General features: G+C 39.8%; 1 protein-coding gene across 4 annotated transcripts in view; it reads left to right on the top strand.

Annotated features, from left to right (window-relative positions):
* The window catches only part of Vps53 (VPS53 subunit of GARP complex), a 171487-nt gene that overhangs the window by 86334 nt on the left and 67519 nt on the right, over positions 1 to 17634 (top strand). For all 4 annotated transcript variants that reach the window (XM_033762863.1, XM_033762861.1, XM_010642173.3 and 1 more), the window contains 2 exons: positions 920 to 1061; positions 16632 to 16733. In XM_033762863.1, the coding sequence (XP_033618754.1) occupies positions 920 to 1061; positions 16632 to 16733 (244 nt within the window). The remainder of the gene's footprint in view (positions 1 to 919; positions 1062 to 16631; positions 16734 to 17634) is intronic.

Raw genomic sequence — 17634 nt, 5'->3', positions numbered from 1 at the left:
TAAAAAAAAAAAAAAAAAAAAAAAAAGCATTCACATGTCACCATTCCCTAAAAAACAATATCCTGAAACAGAAAACTTGGGTGAGTTACACCCCAAACTTCATAGGTAGAAGCCACCCAAGATGTACATGTCACTTTTCTCATGGGGGTTTCAGTCTCTCATGGGTATTTATTTCTTAGGTCCTCACTCTAAGTAAAGAAAGTTGTTGAGCTGTCTAGAAGATAAAGATCTTTGTAATTTAGTAATTCATGATTTGTGAAATTATTAAGGATATATGTATTTTAATAAAATATCAAGTGCTTCATATATATAATTACAAATTATCGAAAGGTTTAAAGATATGTAAACATAATAGTAACTATGTTATTGGATTACTATCCATAATTCTTGATCTTTTTTAAACAGAGGAATGTTTTACCTTAAAATTCTTACTTATAGTGTATACAGTAGTTTCTCCTTATTTATGGTTTCACTTTCTATGGAAAATTCTAGAAATAATTCATAAACTTTAAATAACTTTTATTTCTAGAAATAATTCATAAACTTTAAATAACTTTTATTATAGTATATCATTATAATTATTTTATTTTATTATGAATTATTATTAATCTCTTACTGTGTCTGATTTCTAAATTAAACCTTAATATTAATATGTATGTATAGGGAAAAACAGTACATACAGGGTTCAGTATTATCTGCCATTTCAAGCATCTAGGGAACATCTTGGAAATTGTCTACTGTGGGTAGGGAGGACTACTGTATTTCTGTCCCTCAGGTATTAGATTAAATTGCTAATGCTAGAATTCAGAGCATGGTCTGAGGTGATCATGTACATTTTTTTCCTATAGATAAGGCATTTACTCTTCTCATCTTGAATGATCAGTTTGTTTGATAGCATTCTTAATTCTTTATTTTGAAGGGCAGAACTTGCCAAGATCATGCGTGCCAGAGCTAAGGAAATTGAGGTGAAATTGCTTCTTTTTGCTATTCAGAGAACAACTAACTTTGAAGGATTTCTGGCAAAACGTTTCTCCGGCTGTACCCTGACCGATGGAACTCTGGTAAGACCTTCCAGAAATCCATGGCTGGGGCAATTAGACTTCATTTCACTATTTCACTGTTTACATCCTCTGGCTTCGAGGTCAAGTGATCTTCCTGCCTCAGCCTCCCAAATATCTAGAACTGCAAGTGCATACCACTGTGCCTGGCTTTATTTTTTTTTTTTAAAGGAAGAAAATGGGCCAAATTAGTGATTTCCAAGCCCTTTCTTCTAACAAAATCTAATGTAGAATCCAAAGAGAATAATAGCTAACATTTTTTAACATCCACTGTGTGTCCCACACTGTGCTAGGTATATTTATCTACAATCACTTTGTTTCATCTACTGTGGGAGGTACATGCTATCTTCACTTTAATCATACCTGACATCATAGTGCTAATGTGTAAAGCCATAAAAACTTAGCTATTCTGATTGAAACAGGGAGAAAAGGTAGGAGTTGGACCCGGAGTCCTGCACACTTGTTTGCCTCTCACCTCTACTACCCTCTCTAGTTCCCAGCCTTCTAATCCTAAGGGCCCAGAATTTTAGCAGATCCCTTCTTCACCCAGTAAGACCTATCTCAGCATAGGTGACTCAGAGTTGGTTCTTTGGGGCACTGGGATGAAGAGTAGTGGCAGCAACAGTTTGGTTTTAAGGCAAGCGCACAAGGCTCAACTTACTTGGGCTCACTTATGACTTTATACAACTAGAACCATGAAACACCCTTTCCATAATTAATAAACAATATATAGATACTCTTCTCTATGCTAACTCATGTTCAAAATTGATAGTTTTTCACTAATAGGGAAAAAATAGGTCATAAAATAGATGAAAATGCCCTTAAGATCCAAGTAAAAAATAAAATGGCCAGGAACAGTGGCACAAAGGAGAATCTCAGCATTCAAAAGGCTACAAATTTGGGCCTTCCTGAGCTTTAACAGTGAATTCAAGGCAGGTCTGGGCTACGAAGTGAGACCTGGGGCTTAGTTACTTTTCTTATTTGCTGGGACAGAATACCTGACATCCACAAGTTAAAGGAGGAAATGTTTACTTCAGTTCGCAGTTTGTAGAGGTTTCAGTCCATGTCGACTGTCTCCAAAGCAGAGTGGCATGGTAGAGGGGGCATCACAGAGGAGAAACAGTCCATGAGAGAGCTGCAGGAGGCAGTGAAGCAGCAGCAGTGAGCCTCCCTTTCCCTTTTATCCTATCTAGGCTATAAGCTTTTTGCGCTGTACCACCCACACCCAGAGTTGGGCTTCTATCTTCAGTAAATCTATTCAGCCATACCCAGAACTATGCTAATTCCAATCAGTGGGACTAATTTAGTGCCACGTACCCTCAATCCCTGTATCTAGGTCCAGCAAGCTCTGAAAAGTCCCACCTATGAGTGCATGAGGCTTTGGAGGGACATCTGGATACAGGCCATAGCACTTTGTTTCAAACAACAACAATAACAAAAGTTAACAGAAATGCCATTGAAGAAAACATACATCTCTTGAGAAATTTGTGGTTGGCTTCAGCACCTACCTAATTTTCTTATGCTAGCCCTCCTCTCTACCCTACCCACTCCATGCTTCTGAGCTGCTTTCTGGCAGAGACAGATAGCACTGGGCTCAGCCTTTCAGAGATCTACTTAAGGACAGGAAGGTTTAAGCATTGAGAATAGGGTTCCGTCTTGGAGTAACACCTGAGCTCCCCTGGCTTCTGGCCAGCCAGGACTAGTAGAGCATGGGGATAGGCTCTGTGGACCCATAATCTAGCTTACAACAAGAAACAGGGATGCTTGAATAGCACTCGTGCCAAATGTGTTTTGAGCCATTTATCCCCTCCTTTGTCTGGATACAATCTTGGAACAAATGACCTTGTTGTATCTCATGACCAGGGTAACCTATAAAATTCTGAAGAGACACTGGGGTTCTTACCTCTCCAAGGAAGCCCTCCACAGGTCAAAAATGCTAGAGTAACATGGACAGGGAAGGCCCCTTCTAGAAAAGCTGAGGCTGCTGCTCCATGAAGAAAACTGATAGGGTCTCTGCTTTAGTTTGCAAAGACAATGCATTTTTCAGAAAATAGGTAGTGTATAGCACTATCAAAGGGGAAGCTGGCTGATTGTCCATTACTTTCTCTCTCAAGGGTCAGGGGTGGAGGTGCTTAATTTTTTAAAGCAGCAATATACCCTGTAACTTAACACACTCAGCCAGTGCCAGACTCCTGGACTGGAGCCATTTCAGCTCGTGGCAGCTACTGTGCTCTGTAGTGGTATCATAGTGAGTAGGAGCAGTTGAATTTTTCCCCGGGCCCTTTGTTTGTTTTTCCTTTTTACTTGTTTGTTTATGGTGCTGGGGATCAAACCCAGGACCTAATATATGCTAGGCCAGTGCTCTAGCACTGAGCTTTACCCCCAGGGCCCCAGGCCCTTTCTTGTTTTGTGCTTGAAATTTTCTGACAGAACTGGTTTGTAAATCCCCCTTCATTTGTTCAGGTATTGCTTTCTTCTCCTATCAAATTTGTAAGAGAGTTTCAGATAATAAATCCTTGGACAGAAATTCTGCTTAGGGGCCAGGGATTTAGCTCATTGGTGCTGCTTTCTGCCTCACAAGCATAAGGTCCTGAGTTCAATCCCTGGTTCCCCCCAAAAAGAAAATTCTGCTTAATGCCATGAGCTCTTTCATTTACCCATCTAGTTGGTCAGCTGTCTTCTCCACATACTTCTCTAAATCATTCAACTTCTAAAGAAGTTCACCCTCTTCCCCTAACCATTCTTTGTTCCAATTACCATGACCCAACAACCTATCTGCATTTTCAAGTCCTAACGGTGGTCATCCTACACCTTCAGGGATTTTTCCTTTAAAGATAAGTTTCTAGAAAGACCCAGAAGCCCTTTGACCTTTTCAATGAGGCCAGATCTTGAAGAAATGGTTCACTGTTGCTCAGCTCTGGTTATATGTGAAGGTGATGTTTACACTGAGCTTTCTCCCTACCACTTTGCTGTATGCCAGTGGTGACCACACCTCCTGTACCTGTATTTTGTAACCCTCAGTGGTAGGGGTCCTGGTGAATCAGTCATGGCTGCTGATATTGGACAGAACTGGGAAGAGGCCATACTGACTCCTATTGTAGCTACTCAGGATCCTACCCAAAGACTTGCTGCTTCCTGAACCCTTGCCTCCCCCAATTCTACTTGCTTCCAGAGTAGACATTTTTAAAAATCTTTTTTTGGCACTATTTTGTTTTAAGACATCAGAATAGATTGTGAAATGAACTAAGGTATATCTTGATACCCTCTAATATATGCCACATTTCATAGAAAGTTAGTGAATTCCTTGGAAAGTGATCATGGAGCCAGTAATAGTCAGCCAAGGAGCCAATATGGCCAGAAGTCCTGCCTTACTGCTTCCTCCTTAGGCCATATCCTACCTCACCTCTCCTGCCATCACTTGCTTCGCTATGTCTTTTAGAACCTCCTCAGCCCTTGGTGACTTTGACAGTGAAACAGCCAGTGGGCATGAGAGTGTGACTAGCTCACCTGAAAGGTCCGCAGCTCAGCTCCTTCTAGCCAACCAGTATGATGCATTGTTTTTTGCTCTTATTTAAGAGCTGTGACTTTGCCATCTGATAGAACTTTAGAGTGAAAGCACCTTAAGGACAGGGCTTGCTTGTCTTTCTTATATTAGCCCGCCACATTTTATCATGTCTTGTGCAAGAACTGTTTCTGCAGGAAATGAGCTGCTCTTGCTGCTTCCAGCTGCCTCAACTTCTGACCCTTTATTAGGGATTCAAGATAGTCTGTAAATTAAAATACCTTGAAATGAAAAGCAAATGTCTGGATGTGATTTAACTACATCCATATGCATTTTTAGTGACTTGATGATTAGATTGAAGGTGAACAAATTATATTTAACCTTCTGCTGAAAGCAGAGTAGATCAGGTTAGGTTTTTATAACTGCCTCACCACATCTGGGAGGCCTTTAAAAAAAATGTGAAATTTTTCCCCAAGAAATTAACTGGATTTATAGTCTTGGCCAGTGTTTAAGTTGCCTTTCTAAAAAGAATTGTCCTTTGACTTATAGGGGTCATTTTAATATATATATATATATATATATATATGTATATACACACTTGCTCAGTTTAAAAAATTACATTGTAAATATCGAAGTTGTGGGTACAGTTTGGGCATCATAACATTTTTTAAAAATCTCACTCTTTGGGCTGGGAATTTAGCTCAGTGATTCCGGCGCTTGCCTTGCAAGCACAAGGGCCTGAATTCGATCCTCGGTACCAAAAAAAGAAAAAAAAAAATCACAGTAAAATCTCACTCTATATGAAAGCCTGAGCAGAAGGTTTCACCCTTCACTGTGGTCTTACAGGAAATTAATACCTGTATTAGGAAGGATGTAAGAGGAAAAGGGGCAGAGTTTCCTAGGACTTCCATCATGAATAAGGAAATAGTTTTCCTTCACTTGATGAGCTCCCTTCAATGTTTGAAATATTTTATAGATGGTTTTTCTTTTTTCCTTCATGTGTAAGCGTGTGTGTGTGTGTGTGTGTGTGTGTGTGTGTGTGTGTGCATTGGTGTTGGTGTTACTGGAGATTGAATGAAGGGAGTATGGAGCTCCCTAGCCATCCATTCATTCATATTTTGAAGCTGAGTCTCACCAAATGCATGCTGGCCTCACCTCAGCCTCCCAAGAAGTTGGGATTACAAGTGCAAGGGTGCCGGGGGCTTTGTATGGGTGCTGTGAAGCTGAGTCTCACCAAATGCATGCTGGCCTCACCTCAGCCTCCCAAGAAGTTGGGATTACAAGTGCAAGGGTGCCGGGGATTTAGCTCAGTGGTGCTGCCCCTGCCTCACAAGTGCAAGGTCCCAGGTTTGATTCCTGGTACCAAAAAAAAAAAAAGACTGATAAAGAAGAACCTACTTATAAAATGTCATGCAAGGTGGCACATACTTGTTTGAACTTTTTTTTTTTTGTACCCGGAATTGAACTCCAGACCTTGCACTCACAAGGCAAGCCATGGAACCACTGAGCTAAATCCCCAGCCCCTATAAATGGTTTCTTAATGTTAAAGGAATGTATTCTTCATTTGAATAACATCCTAAAGGGAAATTAACTTTTGTTTCTTTCTGAGAGGAGAGTAATACATGGTCATGGAAACTAGGCAAGAATGGGGAAGCAGAAAAAAAAATCATCTATTCCCATCAGACATGAGGATTTTTGTTCTTTATATACGGTTGGAATCATACTTTTTAAATACATTTTTTCCTCCACTTACTTTATTTTTTAAAATTGAGATATTATCCATATAACAAAATTTCACCAAAAAACTCACCTTTGAAAGTATACAATTTGTTGAATTTTACTATATTTGCAGTATTTTGCCACCATTTCATTTGTTTCCTCCAGAACATTTCTCACTCCCAAAAGAAATATCCCCCTTAGCAATCACTTCCATTTCCCTCCTTTCTTCATCCTTAGGCAACTATGAATCTTTGTTTTATGGATGCCTATTCTGACATTTCACATAATTAAATCACATAAAATATGTTCTTTTGTGTCTGGGTTGCTTCTTTTAGGATGTTTTCAGAGCTCATCAATGTTGTATCACTTATCAGTACTTCATTCCTTTTATTGTATGGGTATGTTACATATTGTTTTTTCTCTTCAGCTGTGGGCATTTGGGTTGTTTCCACTTTTTAACTACTATGAATAATGCTTTGAATATTTGTGTCCATGTTTTTTGTTTTGTTTTGTTTTTTTGAGACAGGGTCTCAGTGTGTAGTTGAGACTGACCTGGAACTCACTATGTAGCTCAAGCTGGTCTTGAACTCAGTGATCCGCCTGCCTCAGCCTCCCGAGTGCTGGGATTACAAGTGTGCACCACCATGCCTGGCTGTGTCCACATTTTTTTGTTTTTGGTACAGGGGACCAAACTCAGGACCTTGCCCTTGTGAGGGAGGTGGCAGAACCACTGAGCTAAATCCCTGGTCCTGTGTACGCATTTTATGTGAACATGTTTTTTTTCTCTTTATTTTTTTTCTCACTCCCCTCCCTCTTTTGTGGTACTGAGATTGCACCCAGGGCCTTACACGTACTGGGCACATATTTTACCTCAGAGCTACCTCCCTAGGTTTAATTTTGTGTGATGTAATGTCAAATTCTTTTTTACAACAGCCACACTGTTTTACATTCCCACCAGCAATGTAGAAGAATTCTAATTTATCCACATCCTTGCCAACCTTGTTTGTTTGTTTGTTTTTCATTTTAAAAAATGATAGCCAACTTTATGGTTGAAAAATTATATCTCATTGATTTTGATTTGCTTTTTCCTAATGACTAATTATATTGAACATCTTTTCGTGTGCTTATGTGCCACTGGTAGATCTTTAGAGAAATGTTTCAAGTTCTTAGCCCATTTTTTTATAATTTAAATTTATTTTTAACTGATACATAAAAATAAAATATAAAGTTTACACATATTTAAGAAGTCCCATGTGATGCCTCAACACATATATACACTGTTCAGTTTTAAGTCAGGATAAACATGTCTATCTCCTCAAACATTTATGCCTCTTTATGGTGAAAACATTTATAATCCTTTCTTCTAGCATTTAAAATTTTATAGTACATTATTGCCATCTTCATCTATCTTTATTTTTGAATTGTAGGAGTTCTTTATATGTTCTATCGTATATAACATGTATTATTTCCAAATATTTTCTCCTATGCTATAGATTTTCTTTTCACTCTCTTGACTGTGTGTCCTTTGGCACACACAAGTTTTTAAAATCGTAAGTTCATGCCCAGCCTGGGCAACTTAACCACATAGACCCTGCCTCAAAATGAAAAATTAAAAAAGGGCTTGGGATGTAGGTCAGTACAAAGGCCCTGGGTTCCTTCCCCAGTACCACATACACAAAGTTTTGTGTGCAGTTTATTTTATGTTTTGTTGTTGCCTTTGGGTTTTGTTTCTTTGGTTGATTGGTTGGTTTTTTCAAATAGGGTCTCACTATGTAGTTTCGGCTGGCCTTGCACTCACTATGTATCCCAGGTTAGCCTCAATTTGAGGCAATCCTCTTGCCTTAGCCTTCAAGTCCTGGGATTACAGGCAGGCACCACTATGGCCAGCATTGTTGCCTTTGTTTTGATGTCATGCATGTTTAAGTAACTTTTATACAATCCAATCAGAAAGATTTATCTATGTTTCCTCTAATACTTACATAGTTTTAGTGCTTAAATAAATATAGCTCTTTGATCTGTTTGGAATTAATTTTGCCACTAGTGTAGAAACATAACTTTTTATCCTACTTTTCTTCGTATGTCCTTTCTCTGTCACCACATAAGATTTTGTTGTGTAGAAATTCCATAATTTCCCTAACCATTCTTTTCTTTTGGGGCTGTAAAACATTTCACTTTTATAAGTAAGTCCATAGGAACATTTTTGTAAACACATTTTTATTAACATTTGAGATTATTTTCTTATGACACTAATGGAATTATGGTATCAAAAGATATGAGCATTTCCAAATTTCAGATAGCCTCTATGTTATACCACTTTCTGAATTCTTATTGGTTCTTATTGATGTAACAGCTTGGTCACTCCCAGCGCTTACTCTTTATATTAGTTATTAGTGATGAATTATCAAGTCACTTGTTTTAGCACATTTCACAGTGCTAATGTGTGAGTACCTAATATAAAGGGATAATTCTGCCAAATAAAAAAGACAAAACAGAAGTGGGGGTATATTTGCCTAGCATGTACATAGTCCTAGATTTAGTACCCAGTAATACATGTGCGCGCACACACACAGAGCAGTCTGAATTTTCTTTTTAAATTACAAATTTCCAGCCAGGTGTAGTGGCACATGCCCATAATCACAGTACTCTGGGAGGCTGAGGCAGGAGTCCAAGCCCATCCTGGGCAACTGGGTGACTTAGCAACACCCTGTCTCAAAAAAAAAAGACTGGGCAGGTAGCTCACTATGAAGACCCTAGGTTGAATCCCCATTATCAGAAACAAAATAACAACAACAACAAAAGTACAAATTTCCACTCCTAGGTATATACTCAAGAGAACTAAAAACATGTTTATACAATAACTATACCCAAATGTTTATGGCAGTACTATTCATATTAGACAAAAGGTGCAAAAAACCCAAAAGTCCATTAGTGGACAGATAGTAAATAAAATGTGGTATATTCATGTAGTGAAATATTCATCCATAAAAATAACTGAAGTACTGAAACATATCACAGCATAGGCGAACCTTAGCTGCTCTAAGTAAAAGAAGTAAAAACCGGACACAAAAGGTAACATTAATATGAATCCTTTTATATGAAAAGTTTACAAATACTTAGAGACAGAATTGTAAAAAGGAGGATTTGGAAATGACAGCTAATGTGTATGAGGTTTCTTTTGGAGGTGAAATAGTTCATTAGATAGTAGTGATTGTTGCAAACTTTGCAAATATGCTAAAAACCACTAAGTTGTAAATCACATTATGATGTTGGTGAATTTTATGTTGTATGAGTTATACTACAAGTTAAATGTATTAAGGAGTTTTAGAAAATTTTGAATATGTTGTTAAAAGTCATTTTTACTCTTCTGATAAAGATCCTATCCAAACCAACCAAACAACAGTGACAAAAACTCATGAGAATAAATGATTGTTAAAAACTCAATAAAATCTCTTGAAAGAGCTCTTTTTTTCTCAGCTGCTTCAAATCTGTTTCCCCAGAGATATCCACTGCTTAATACTTTGAAGTATGTATTTGAGATTCCCAGTCATGCGTGAACATAATATACATAGACTCTCTGTTTTGTTTGCAGAAATAGGAAATGTTGCCCATGGTTCTGTAGAGGATTTTTATTGAGGGCTTCTCCTGTGACCAGCATTTTTTCAGAAATATTTTTCAAGCACCCTCTTTGTTTAGGGGTTTGGGCAAAGATGAGAAATTGAATCAGACAGATCATTATGGTCTAGCAGGAAAAAGAAACCTGCAATAATTGTCACAACATAGGATGTGAACATGTGGTAGCAAGAGTGGTCCCCCTGATGATAAACACCAGGTGTGCAGAGCCCTGTGCTTATAATCTTGACTGTTAGCTAAAGCCCTCAGGCTCTTTAAGGGCAGCTCTTCAAGGACAAATGTGGAATGTGGCTTTAATAAAGCATTTATGGAATGAGAATTGCAGAAATTGTGGGACTTTCATCTCATAACTGAAAGCTTTCCCATCCAGGGAAAAGCAAAAGAAATTAATCTTAAATTTCACAATTCCTTCTTTGATAATGTGATGTGTCCAGATAAGACCTCAAAAAGGGATTTGTGTAGGCAGACCCAGATAATGGATATGTGTTTCACTGATGCTGATTCTTAACAGTAAATGAGAAAGTTGGCTGTCTTGTGGCCCTTACTATTTCACAGATACTAGGAATCCTGTGTGATTTAATTACTGGGAATTAACTTGTTGTATGAAGAATATTACCTTCCTGTGTGGGCTTGAGATCAAATCACAGCTGAATTCTTTTAAAACTGAAAAGTCACTTCTTGGCTTTTTTTTTTTTTGGTACTGGAGATTGAACTCAGGACCTTGTGCTTGCAAGGCAGGCAGGCAACACCTGATCCCTGGTCCTTGGCAATTTTTAGATTTCCTTTAGCAGTACCAGAGTGTATGGAATCTGTCATTTCAGTTGTTTAAATATAAACCCAAACTAGTAATTCTCTGTGGTCTATGACAGCCGCAAAGCAGCAAGAAGGAGTGTGACCCAGTTGACTCTGGCAACAGGCCTCTTGCACAGAAGACTGTGTTGTGTTGGTGGTTGCTATCTGCAAAGACTTGCAGAGCCAATTAATCTGAACAGTAGTGTAACCTGCTAAATAGTAGAAGGCTATATTCTCACCTTGAGTTTTGTCATCTTGAGTTTTGTAACGTAGTATTTGCCCTTAGGGTGGTATATGTGCAGCAGCAGCTGAGGGCCTCTTGTAGAGGAGGGAAGGAAGAATTAGTTCAGTGTACCTTTGAACTTGTCAGTTGATTTGCCCATTGCTTTTATTACCTAGATAGGCCCCAGAGACAAGAAGTAGGGACAGGGTCTCACTTGGGGTGGTTAAAAGAAATTTGTTTTTCAAGACTTATAGCCTGTGCTCTCTTTTCTTTCCCTTTTATGAGTTGCTTCATAAAGAGAGGAACAAGTGGGCATGGTGGTGCACATACATAATCACAGCTGCTGTTTGGGAAGTTGCCATTTCTTCTGAGAATAGGTGTTTTTATGTCATTTGCTCTATATCCTGCTTTTTCATTGACTCCAATCAATCTTGTTACTCTTTGCATCATCTAGTAGCTGCTGGATTGATTTTTTTTATGATTCCTTGTTATTTTTAAGAAATCCCACTTTAGATTATCTCTAACTGCAATCCTGTCTTTTATAGCTGATATTCTGTCCTCACATTGATGTGTTCTGCTGTGTACACTTCAATGGAGTTGACTTGTTCTGCTGTGTATACTTCAGTGGAGTTTTTAATCTCCTGGATATCTGTTTGAATCTGTCTCATGGATTGCATTTATTTTTTGTTTTGGCACCTGGGATAGAACTCAGGACCTTGTGCTTGTGAGGCAGGCAGTGGCACCACTGAGCTAAATCCCCGGCCCACATGGATTCCATGTTTTTCTTATGCTGGGCATTCATGGTTTCCATCATGTTTCTGAGCTCATCTATTTTTTTTATCTGTATCTTTCATTCTCATCACCATCTTTGGAGTTATCTGGGAAATTATTTCTGCTTTGATTTTTTTCCTAGAGCCTCATTCATCTGCTTTGTTACTTCTGCTGTTGCCCTTCAGAGTCCAGGTGGGTGGCTTTCAGATTGTTCAACCTCATTGTCCCCAGGGTTTGCCTTTGGTGAGCTGAAAGTCTATAGGGGTTGCATCTTATTTAAGTGTTTTCTCATTTTCTATTTTTTAAAAAGTTTGATTCCTGGGTTGATGCTTGTAAATGGTGAGTAGTTTTAATGCCAGTGTTCAGAAACCTTAGGAAATGACTACTTCTCAGAAGTGTCTTCCAATTGCTAGCTAGCTTTGGGTTTTGAGTCTGTTGCAGGATCCTACCTCTTCAGTTTATTGGGGATGAGAAATTTCTGCCTACTTGGTCCAGCTGCCAGTTCCTTGGCACTGTCATATAGTTTGTTTTTTTGTTTTGTTTTGTTTTTATTTTTTTAAGGCCCTTAGGCAGTCTCAGTCTTGGAACATCAAGAGGAAAAACTGATTAGCACAATTATGTCACCTTGGCTAAAGTAGTATAATCAACAATACCAACAGCATCAAATGCAACCTAGAAAATGATTGTAGCCCTTAATATGGCATTTTTACCCTTAGGGGAGATTTAAAAGGGGTTCAGGGGTAAAAATTAGAAATAGAAGAAGAGGAAGAGGTCAGAAGCAAGACTGGAGGACAAACTTTAGGAAACTGGTAAAGAAGATAGGAGAGAGAAAAGGAAAAAATAAAAACAAGAACAGAACAACAACAACAAAAAACTAGAAACTGTTCAAACAACCAAGAAAAAACTAAACAAAAACCAAGAACTAGAAAGGAGGAAAAAAAAAGAAAAATGATTTAAAAATCCCCCCAAAATGTCCAATTCAAAATGTGTCTCTCCTGTCACTGTTAGGCAATGTGAGCAAATAGAGTCCAGAGCCAAATTGATTAATCCCAGCAAGCTAGCTGCCACTTCATGGTGGGGTAGTGGATAATCCCAGCCAGCCTGTCCCTTAGGTTCCTCTGAAGTTCAGGCCAGTTTCTGGCTATGAGGCTGGAACTGGATTCCTTGAGCCTATAACCAGATATGTCTCCTGCTGGCTTGAACTCTGCTCCCTGACACTGAGGCACCAGGACCCACTAGATGGAGTCTGCCCACAGCTGTTCTAATTCCGATCTCAGTTGGCTCCTCTCCAACAAGCTACCAGCCAATCATCCTGTCTGGGTGAGGTCTGAACCTGGATAACTCACCAGCCGCTGAAGCCTGGTTTGTCCACTACTCTGTTCCACTGGTGAGTTTCTCTGTGGAGGTCTCTGAGGTCATCAGCAGTCACTATGCATCTACAGGTTCAGCCAGCTATTCCCTCTTGGAGAGTCCAGGCTCTGGGAGAGAGCGCTGCTTGGTACCTCCCTCCTCTTTGTTGAAGTCTTTCTCTTCACTTTTCTTGTAGTCTTTAGTTCTTGTCTCCCGTCCTTCCTGGGTCCCAGGGACCCACTTCCCTCCTCCTTCTCCTAAGTGCTGCTATACTCCAGTGTCAGGACATCAAATTGCAGAGACTCTTTCTCTGCTGCTCACTACTATGCCATCTTCCTGGAAGTCTGATGTATGTATCTCATTTGTCCTGCTGTTAGTTTTGTGAGCCAAGTGTTAATACCCTTCCAAGTTGCAGATAAGACAGCTGAGGCTTGGAGAAGTAAAGCAGCACTTCCAAGTGGTGGAGTTGCATATGAACCCAGGTTTAGCAGATCCAGAGCCTGTATCCTTATCACTGCATAAGGGTACCCATGTCAGTTTATGGCAGTATAAGCTGCAAGTGGCTCAGGCCAAAATGAATGACTTTTGACCCCTTTTCTTCCTTTCCCTCATCTCTGCTTTATCAAGTCTTCTTGGCTTCTCTCCTAAATATGTCCTGATCTGACCACTTTTTAAAAAAAATCTCTACATCATCATTTTATCTCTACATCATCATTTTAAAATCTCTACATCATCAGCTCTTACTGGAACACTGCAAGAAGCTCAAAAATTGAACTTCTTCCTTCTCTTAAGAGTCCATTCTCCCTAGGACCAAGGAATTATATTTTAAAACTAGGGCTGGGGATTTAGCTCAGTGATGCTTCCGCCTGTCTCACAAGCTCAAGGTCCAAAGTTTGATCCCTGGTACTAAAAAACAAAAACAAAAACCCATATTAGGGGTGCACCCATAGTCCCAGCTTCTCTGGAGGCTGAGACAAAAGAATTGCTTGAATCCAGGAGTTCAAGCCAGCCTGGGCAACATAGTAAGATCTTGTCCCTAAAATTTGAATTAGATCCTATCACTTCTCTATTTAAAACCAGCAGTGACTGTTTACTTGCAATAAAGAGAAAATCTTACTGGAGGCCCACAAAAGACTATGAGATTGGACCCTTACCCGCTGTCTTCCTTCAGGCCCCTGTCCTTCAACTCCAGATCCCTTTGCTAAGAATATTTGTCTCCAGATTTCGTCCAATCATTTCCTTCTTATTTATACCACTGCTCCACTATTAAAAAGCCCTTCTCTGATCACTCTGTGTAAAGAAGCACCTTCCTCCTCTCATCCCCAGCCCACTACAGTTCCTAAATTACATTTCCATCACATTGCCTCCCTTTCTTGTCTGCCTTACTTGTGTTACATCCCTTGTGCAAGGAAAAAAATGCTTGAAATAGAGTAGATGATAGATACTTAATACCCAAATGACAAACATAAACTGTTGTCTGTGCCTAGAAAACTCTGCCCTGTCCCACACCACCCACCCCTTCACACACACACACACACATCTTTACCTCTGAGGCATCCCTCAGTTCTGGCTGAAAAATAATTTGTTTAAAGACATTTTCTCTGACCTTCTACCACATGCTCTTGTAACAGCTTTTCCTTCAAGACCTTAACCACACATTTGATTAAAGCTTAATTCCTCCAGGAGCCTGCCACCTTCATGAGGGCAGAGTGGATCTGTCTTGTTCATTACTTTCTCCCAAATATGCAGAACATTAGTTTGTTGAGTGGGTGAATGAAGGAATGAATCACTTCTTTTGTATTGACAAGGTCCACACTTGTAATGTGCATGCCCTATATGAATGGGCTGGAATTTCTAGGTGCCTGTGACTCCCTCGGTAATTCTCATCAGTCTGTGTGTAGAGACAGGTAGGAGAAGAAGGAAAAGAACCCTGACAATTAGCCCATGCTCACTGCCTCAGATGTCATTCTTTGTGGTCAGTGCTTCCTTTTATGTTGTGCTTGTTTTGTTGTTGGGCCAGCCACACTGTTTCTCACCAGAATACTGCAAAAACCATTATGTTACTAAAGATTACTGGGAGCTACTACAAGCATCACAAGATTTCCTTCATATGCTTTGGCACTTGTCTATTCACACAATAGCATTTGCAGGTGTTTTTGAACAAGAGCTGAGTGGTTTAAATGCATGTAAGCAGAATTATCTTAAAGCCCAGGCAGGTATGGTGACACATGCCTGTAATCCCAGCACTTGGGAGGCTGAGGATCACACTGAGTTTTAGGCCAGCCTGGCCTACATAGTGAAACCCTGCTTCAAACAAACAAAAACATAAAGAATTACATTAAAGCCCAAACCAGACCCTGATGCGGTTTTTATTATTTAAGTTTTGCTTTTGTTTTTTATTTGTAATACCTTCACATGATGTCCTGGCACTTGGCAAAGTCATTCACACTGCAGTCCATCTGCTGTTCCTTTTGGCTTAGGGATTAGTTCCGCTTGCCCTACTGGTGTATGCACACACGCACATTTAGAAACTCCCTCTCCACTTAGCGTCTTGTTTCTAAAGGAGCCATCCCTTGCTCTATCATCTCATCCCCAACACCGACCAATTCTGAAGCCCTTTTACACTGCTTGTCATTTAGCTTCCTTTCTACTAAAATTCCTAGCCTCTTGGGCATAAACAGTATGTCTAGATCAAAATTGTAAAAAAAAAAAACCAAAGACTGGATTCAGTAGTTACACTGGAATTAGCATCATCAACGACCCTTGTATGTATCATGCTCTTCTTCTTGGGTTTCGCACTCTTTATTACATTTGATCCCATAAACAGTCCTGTGTCTATATCCACATTCAGCAGATGAAACTCCTGTAGCTCAGAGAAACTAGATGATTTGGCAAGTGCAACAAAGTTGGAGCTGAAAATCCATCTCTTGGCCCACAGCTTTCCCACTAGTTCATGGACCCTCTAAATAATGTATTTTGAAATAGTGTTTGTTTCTGGGAGCTGGGAAGTAATAGTTTTTTTCATGGGGATTTTGGTTTTGGTTGTTGTAATATGACTTATTTAGGAGGTGATTTTTGTCTGTAATCTAGAACATGAGATTAACTTTAAAGTTTGTTGTAGAATCCAAACCCATCTAGCATTTGAATTCATGCCAGGCACCAAAGATAGGATGGGGAATAAGACATGATCCCTGCCATCGTGGCATCTAGTGAGGAGAAGATAAATGGGCAGTTAGTTGCATAGAGGCTGTGCAGTGTGGGATAAGAGATGGCAGAGACATCTAACCCAAATTTAACAGATGAGGACACTCCCCAGAAGATGGGACTTGTAGGTTGAGGACTGAAGGATGGTAAGAATTTTCACTAGGTTAGAATTGTAGTGAGGTGAATAATAAAGTTTCCAGAAGATAGGAAAACAAAGTGAAGGTCTGGAGGGGAGACTAAGGTCTGCATTGCTTGTACTCTTATTTATGAGATAAGATTTCATGAGTCAGCTGTTGAGGGGGCTTGGGAAAAACAGAAGCTCAATGGGAAGCTGAATGAAGGCTACTGAATAGTCTCATAAGATATTTCTTTTTCTTAATAGAAAAAGCTGGAGTCTCCTCCGCCATCTACCAATCCCTTCCTGGAAGATGAGCCAACGCCAGAGATGGAGGAGCTGGCGATAGAGAAGGGCGAGTTAGATCAAGTAAGTCTGCTTTACATTGCCACATGTAACCTAATTGTTCTTTCTGAAAATGGTTGGCTTTCCTCAAGAGCCTTTGGCTGTTGACCACATTCAGAGTTACAGCAGTGGGGTCTTTATAGAGGGTCTTTATGTGAGAGTGCATTCAGATAATTGAGAGAAAGAATAGCCCTTCCTGGCCCCACTCTGTTCCCAAAGAGCCTCACCTCTGGCATTCAGCACCATGCACAGGCTCAGTCAGCCCATGCAGCAGGGCCAGCAGAATGCTGCTCTGCCTCATTCATCATCTCATGGGCTGGTCAGCAGAGCTTTCCGCTGTACTCTCATCTGGTACAGTGATGATGTGAGAGGCTGAGAGATCCTGGGGAAGTTAGCAGCACCGTGGGCTGGAAGAGGCTTCTACACAGCACTTTAAGTCTGGAAGCCATTGGAGAGGTCTGGAAATATCAAGGTGACCAATGGCATCTTTGGAGAGTTACTTTTCAGAGCACACTAGCACTTTAATTTCCTTCAGTTTTCTCTGCCAATTCTAAGTTTCACCTCCCTTCATCCTACAGAATGGTGTTTTTGTTTTAGTGCCATTTTATGACAAGAGAGGTCAGAGCAATAAATCAGAACATTTCCTTCCTTTCTGTATTAGTAATCCTTTTTAATTTTCTACACTTGGCTGCTAGAGGATTCTTTTATTTTATTATTTTGCTCCGGACACCACCAAAAGGGAGGCTGCCGGGAAAGACCAGAATTGGGAAACCTACAGTCACACACTTTGCAGCTAGCCCTGCTTACTTTTTGTTTTGGGTGTGTGTGTTTTGAAACATGGTCTTGGTATGCAATTGAGGCTGGCTTTGAACTCACAGTGATCTTCCCGCTTTAGCCTCATTTTTTTTTTTTTTTTTTTTTTTTT

The sequence above is a fragment of the Fukomys damarensis genome, unplaced genomic scaffold (genome assembly GCF_012274545.1).
Source record: "Fukomys damarensis isolate Sample0158 unplaced genomic scaffold, DMR_v1.0_HiC HiC_scaffold_13, whole genome shotgun sequence".
Lineage (NCBI taxonomy): Eukaryota > Metazoa > Chordata > Mammalia > Rodentia > Bathyergidae > Fukomys > Fukomys damarensis.
The sequence above is the reverse complement of the archived record's forward strand: the minus strand, read 5'-3'. Positions and strand labels throughout refer to the sequence as shown.